The sequence below is a fragment of the Neoarius graeffei genome, chromosome 9 (genome assembly GCF_027579695.1).
Source record: "Neoarius graeffei isolate fNeoGra1 chromosome 9, fNeoGra1.pri, whole genome shotgun sequence".
NCBI lineage: Eukaryota > Metazoa > Chordata > Actinopteri > Siluriformes > Ariidae > Neoarius > Neoarius graeffei.
This window is the reverse complement of record NC_083577.1, coordinates 40,442,277-40,449,413: the sequence shown is the minus strand read 5'-3', so window position 1 is coordinate 40,449,413 and position 7,137 is coordinate 40,442,277. Positions and strand designations below refer to the sequence as shown.

The window sequence follows — 7,137 nt, the reverse complement described above, 5'->3', positions numbered from 1 at the left end:
ACACACAATGAAATGGGCACAAAAACAGGATGGAGGAAAATGTATAAAATGGAAAAGACTATAGTGGGTAGCTACTGTGTTATTTATCTCTATGCTACAGGAGTACACACATACACACAGAAATATATATACTCTGCTCTTTCTTCATAAATGTTTATTGTATTTGATGAGGATGATCAAAGTCCATAAAAAGCTGCCGTTTTTCCATCTTTGCACATTTAACTAACTGTCAGATTTTGGACTTATTAAAATTCATTTCCAAAACAAGTATATTTTGTCAAAATACACTTCAGAAAAAATAACTAAATAAATTGTTATAATATTGCTCTATATGTTTCAATTGGATACCACACTACATTGTTTTATAATGATTTTATAAAAACAATTTTTCACACAATCAAAAGTTAAAAAAGAAGTCAACAAGAAAGGAAATATGAACAGCAGAAAAAGACAGGATTACTAACTTGGTTGTATAAAAGCAATTTTAAAAAAATGAGCAATTACTGTCATTCACTGATAACATTTTGACGCTCATTTCTGGAAGCGAGATGTAGGAGCTGCATGCACCACTCTGGGTACTCGACACACTCGACAAGGGCATAATGGTGCCCCCACCACCCCCCGTGAACCCCATGGTGTAGACTCTTCCAGGGCCGGGGCACCATTCAGTGGCAGTGAAGGACACTGTGCTAGACCAAGTGGCTGTTCTGGTGAACTGAGCAAGAGCTGTCCTGGCCCAGAGAGAAATGGCCACCCTCCTGTCAGGAGCAGGTGTGGTACAGTCCCCCCGATACTGACCTCACCTAGCAGCCGCCTCATCTCCTGGAGGGAGGAGCCAAGGAGCAGGATGTAGTTGCGGGCCAAGACCAGTGTGGAGATCTTGGAAAGACGGCGGCCATTCGGAGACGCTCCAAGGGGTAGATAAGGGTGTTGCAGCCCTCCTCCTGCACCCAAGGATGAGGTTGGGGAGGAAGAGTATGGTACCATCACCTCCCGCAAAGCATCCATGGCCAGGTTTAGGTCTTGCATTCTCTTTCTCTCACGGCTGTTGATTTTCCGTCTGAGTTCCTGCTGCTCCTCCTGGCTGAGCTCTCGAGGAAATTTAGGGTGTCTCTGAGGTCCCTGAAGACCCCCAGAACTAAAACCTGATCCTCCTGCTCCTGTACCCCCAGTAACCATTCCTGATCTGGGGATGAGCTCGTGAAACGTGCCCTCTCCCTGTCCGTTGCCCCTGAGACTAGACACAGGCTGCATGCTTCTGAAAGCTCAAATGCACCTCCTCACAACTACACTTGCACCACAGACCAAGGATCTGCTCACAAAAGTCCTATCCACAGCTAGACCACAGCAAAGATCCAGGAGAGTCTAAGTCCATCCAGGAGAGTGATAACTCTTGATCCTTGATTAAACACGTCCACATGGATTAATCCAATAATGATTCCAGAATTTACCCTCCAGTGAAGCAGTTTCTGAAGTTCATACTCATCCACTGAGTAAATGCCAGTTATGAAATACTGAATGAATGAACACAATACAAAAGGAATATAAGGCAAATAAAATGTGATCTTGTAAGTCCTCTAGATGATATCCTTTTGCTGATACTTTAGTCCTATGATGACAGATCTGTCCAAGTATACATCTCTGTCAAGCAGTCTCTATCTGGCTGGACCACATTCTCAGCGCATAGGGAGCAAATGAGGAAGAGAAGACACAGGTAATGAGCTAATGCTGTAATTAACTCGCTCTCTTCTTCCCCTCTCCTCTGAAGGCAGAAAGCTACAAAACAGTCACATCCTATATTTTGACATTCTGTCTATGATCCTGCCCCTTAAGGGATGTTACAAAGAAAAGAGGGAGAGAGAGAGAAAGTGTGAATGATGCCATGTTCAAAACAAGGAAATGAAGGAAGTGTTTTTGAAATGAAAGGATGCGAATGGTGAGGAGGTTATAGCAAATGGTTAGAGCAACCGGTGCTGTCTGACTGGTGAATGGTATTATGGCATACACACACACACACACACACACACACACACACTTTTACACATAAGCAGAGACAGGAACTGCATTAAAAGCGCAATCACCATGCCAGGCACCTGCAGAGCAACAGAACACAACCTGCCTGTATTATGTGGATGTGTGTGTGGGGGGCTGTGTGTTTTTCTACAATCTAACCTATAAAAGCCAGCCTGTGATGGATTAGAGCTGGGTGTTTGTCCGCTGTGTGTGTGTGTGTGTGTGTGTGTGTGTGTGTGTGTGTGTGTGTGTGTGTGTGTGTGTGTGTGTGTATACATGTCTGTGTGTGTGTCCATGAAAAGAAATAGAAACAGAAAGAAGGAGCGAGGGACAGGCCAGAAAGGGACACCTGCACTGCCACAGAGACAGAGAGAGGAGATGAAAAAGAGGGGCAAAGAAAGAACCTGGTGTCCACCCACCCCACAGGCCCCCCTTCCACTCTCTCCATCCTTCCTTCCAGCTTGCGGGGGCTGAATGGGGTGGTGTGGGGGGATCACATCCGTACCCCTGCCCCCAGCATCCACTGCTCCCCTTTATCACCAGGCTGATGTGGGTTAGGGCCCGTTGGAGCCAGGCAGGGGCATGAGGGCTGTCTTTGTGGGGTTCTCGGTGTGCTCCGGCTGGGCCAAGCTGGCCGGCCAGGCCTGGGTTTCTGGAGCTGCACCTGGAGCTTCAATCAGCTCATTCACATCAAGTCTGTTTCCTGTGGACACTATTAAACATTACAACATGCCTACGGTAGATGAGCACGGCTCTGCTAGCTGTTTTCAGACAGACAAGTCCATTTATAAATGTAACCAGCAACATACATGCACACATATTCTAAAACTCTTCTAAACGGACATCATCTGTATATTATCTTCCAGTGCAATATACTTTGTGCAATACACTTCGGGAGATTTCACACCTGTTCGATTCTATCTGATTCATTTGTTACTTGATTTGGTTTATTTATTTATTTTTTAACAAAAAAGTTGACTGGAGGATGTGTAGTGTTGAAAACGTAATCATAAAAATCTTTCATTATTTGGTCAGAAAAATGGCATCATATGAACCTTTGCCAAGTGAGTGTGTAAGTCATAAAAGCTACCCAAACATGGAGAACACAGAATCAGCACGAAATAAATTGCTCTACAATTACAGTACATAAATAATCTGTTTAAAAAAATGTGTATGTGTCTACCATTTATTTTCTCTTTTTATATAGTGGTCCAAATTTCTAAAATGCATTGCATTTATGTAGCACTACAGCTCTGGGGTGGGTTTCCAGAGCCTCTTAAGGCTAAGAGCATCTTTAATTACCTCTTAATATCCATCGTTAAGCTAACATGGTTTTCCCGAACAACATCATAGTCAAAGTAGTACTTTAATTTGCTCTGAACTTACAGTGGACCCAGACCACTCTTTCACAACAAAGAGCATCTCCTCACAGCCGAATACACAGAATGCGCATGCGCCTCTGAGGGACTCTCACCGTCAACAGGGGAAACTGGTGTTGAATCTGCTGCCGGTGTTCAGTTATTTTTCTTGTACATTGCAAGTACATTTTATATATATACAGGATGTTTCAAAATTTTTTAATTTAATTTCACAATCTAATAACTTTGCCAATTCTCGTTCAATTGAACTCAAATTTTAACAGCATGTGTGAAAACAGGTCAAAATTTTATGTTTAATGTTTTTTTGTTTTTATTTTTTAGGTATAGAAATGCCATTCACTGGAAAAGAAAAGGCGTTTTGTGTGTTAGAGTACGCTTGAACACAGTCGAACAAGGCTGCAGCGTTCATTTATGAGAGAATTCTCTAAAAATGCACCAACTGCAATGCAGATTTGGACACGGCACAAAAAGTTCAAAGAAGAAGGCTGTCTGTGTGTCTGTGTCTCAGGCGGCATGCATATTGAAAATTTGTGAAATTGTTCATGGAATTCACATACCTTTAAATTTTTCATTCAAAATTTGAGGAATAAATCTTATATTGCTCAATATTAAGCCTGTTCAGTTTCATTTGCCTAGACTATGTAGTTTCTGGGATATTTACATCTCAAATAATATCACATTTTTTAAACACCCTATATATATATATATATATATATATATATATATATATATATATATATAATCTCATTATCTCTAGCCGCTTTATCCTGTTCTACAGGGTCGCAGGCAAGCTGGAGCCTATCCCAGCTGACTACGGGCAAAAGGCGGGGTACACCCTGGACAAGTCGCCAGGTCATCACAGGGCTGACACATAGACACAGACAACCATTCACACTCACATTCACACCTACGGTCAATTTAGAGTCACCAGTTAACCTAACCTGCATGTCTTTGGACTGTGGGGGAAACCGGAGCACCCAGAGGAAACCCACGCGGACACGGGCAGAACATGCAAACTCCGCACAGAAAGGCCCTCGCCGGCCACGGGGCTCGAACCCGGACCTTCTTGCTGTGAGGCGACAGCGCTAACCACTACACCACCGTGCCGCCTGGTGTGTATATATATATATATATATATATATATATATATATATATATATATATATATATATATATATATATATATATATATATATATATATATATGTGTGTGTGTGTGTGTGTGTGTGTGTGTGTGTAGATTGACATTGTGGATAACAGTTGAAATAATCCTGGGTAATAGTGAAATGAGCAATGATCAGGCACAGGGAACACATTTACTAAATTATTTAGCTTATTATTTGCTCATTCTTTTCTGTGGTGTTTTGCTCGTTCAACACGCTTGGAATAAAAAAGTGTTTATCCAAAAATGAAAAATAGTTTAAATTATTAATTACCACATTATATATGTAATGCTTAACAATAATACAATATATTAATATTTTAACACTTTATATTTCATTGTTTTTTTGTTAAAAATGAACACCATGTGACCTCATCGACTGGATTTAGCAACTACTAATGCCTTCAGCAACTACAGTACAAATGCCTTTCGCAACTACTAATGCCTATATCAGTGATGCACATAGCAAAGACTCTCTTAGTAACATTGCTCTTAAGAGACCTTAAGGTTCGTTGCTTAAGAGCGTCTCTAAACTCATTCTTAGCCCAAAAGGGCAATGTTGTCAGGAAACCTATCCCTGTCTTTTGGCTCAATTTGGACTTTTTGTGGCTCAGAGTAGCAGCTCATATCTACAAAAAAAAAAAAAAAAGGTGACCCATGACAGAAAAATGCCTGCCATTTTTTAGTTCATTTCCTGCAATTTTTTTGATTCAAAGTCAAAACAAGTGCTAGAGGTCAGTTGGAAAGAAAAGAAAGAAAGCACAACTTTATTCATCACACACTTGTGAAATTTGCTCTCTGCATTTAACCCATCTGAAGCAGTGAACACACACATGCACACACGTGAGCAATGAGCACACACACATACCCAGAGCAGTGGGCAGCCATGCTAACAGCGCCCGGGGAGCAGTTGGGAGTTAGGTGCCTCGCTCAAGGGCACCTCAGCCCAAGGCCGTCCCATATCAACCTAACCGCATGTCTTTGGACTGTGGGGGAAACCGGAGCACCCGGAGGAAACCCACGCAGACACAGGGAGAACATGCAAACTCCACACAGAAAGGCTCTCGCCAGCCACTGGGCTCGAACCCAGGACCTTCTTGCTGTGAGGCGACCGTGCTAACCACTACACCACCATGCCGCGCAAAACCAGCTCACTCAGACACTTCCAGTGGATGTTTTGATCCACATCCAAGTGCAAATGCTGTGTTCCCATCTATCTAAGTAAAGCACCCCAAAGGGGAAAACATACCAGGATTTGATTCAAGTTGTTTAATCAGTGCATATATAAAGATCACAACAGGACACTTGTTCAGAAGTAATTCTTAATTATTTACTTGGATCAGGCTAAGTCCATAGGTGTTTATTACTAAAACAGCACCATTGCCTACCCCGGAATCTCTGAGACTAAAGCTCACTTTAACAGGGTCATTGCAGAACAAATTATTTATGCTGGCAGCATTTACTGATTGAAGGATTCTGAATGGATCACAGTCCAGCAGCCAGATTTACACCAACTTCTAAAAAAAAAAAACTGGCCCTGGAGTTTGGCTAATGATGCACTGCATATGGATGCGAAAAAGCTATGCTGCCAGGCCTGTCAGCTTAATTACACCATACAAGCAAATGAACAAACAAACAAACAACCAGCCTCACAGAAATTTGGCTGGTTTTGAAGTTTGACAGCGAATGCAAACTCCCTTTCCTACAACCTGAAAGGTCAAAACAGATAACACACTGAAATCAGCAACAAGGAAACAGAGAACGTCTGTTTCCATATTCATAGCTAGGACACAGACGTTTCGGAGCGTCTGCTAAATGCCGACTGCACTCACTCACCCGCCGGCTGCTGGGCCCTCGCCAGCTTGTGGCCACACGGTGTGCTGTACTGAGCTGTCCTGTGCACCAGATAACCTGCATAAAGCAAAGTTCTAATGAGAAGTTAACAGATGTCAACAACTATGTTCTCTCATTTCCAGCTCTATAGCGAGACAGGTGCAGAAACACACCACAGGGCCTCTAAGTCAGATGGTTGACTCAGACACAAAGCAATAAAAAAAAGACCCTTCAATCGAGGGAGAAAGGGTAGAGATTGGGAAAAAGAGTATGTAAGTGATGGGGACAACATCAGATCTATGTAAATCCAGATTGCTATATGGCTTCAGGCTCAGGGCCATAGCTATGAGAAGTTTACAAGCTGTTAATAGAGCGGAACCAATGGGTTGAAGGCTGGGCATTGTGCCTCCCAGCATGCTGTGGGAAATGTTGGCCTGGGCAGAGCTGGAGCCTACTCAGATGGATAAGGAGCCAGGGAGGGATGACCTGTGGGTCTTTTGTCCCCATGGCCGAAGCACAGTCGTCACATCAGAGCCCAAATCAAAAACTCACTGTCACACACTCACAGTTAGACATGGCCCGCTGAGGACACACTGATTAGAGCTGTCACTAACTACTCAGTGACAGCTGCTGGACGTGTCATATTTCGCTAATGAGAGCTCTCACTCAAGAAACATGTGCATCTTACAACTGAGCTCTGAGAGCATCACCACTGGTGGACACTGTTTGGAAGATGAGCCCATGCACTGC

At 42.9% G+C, this 7,137-nt stretch overlaps 1 protein-coding gene across 1 annotated transcript; it reads right to left on the bottom strand.

Moving 5' to 3' along the window:
* Positions 1 to 531: 531 nt before the first annotated feature.
* Positions 532 to 1,254, bottom strand: olig1 (oligodendrocyte transcription factor 1). The gene has a single exon (XM_060928691.1). The coding sequence runs from the start codon at positions 1,252 to 1,254 to the stop codon at positions 532 to 534; it is 723 nt and encodes a 240-aa protein (XP_060784674.1).
* Between the last annotated feature and the right edge of the window lie 5,883 nt (positions 1,255 to 7,137).

What these genes read in the sequence shown, in the direction of transcription:
- olig1 (XM_060928691.1), bottom strand. Translation starts at nt 1,254, where the DNA reads ATGCAGCCTGTGTCTAGTCTCAGGGGCAACGGACAGGGAGAGGGCACG.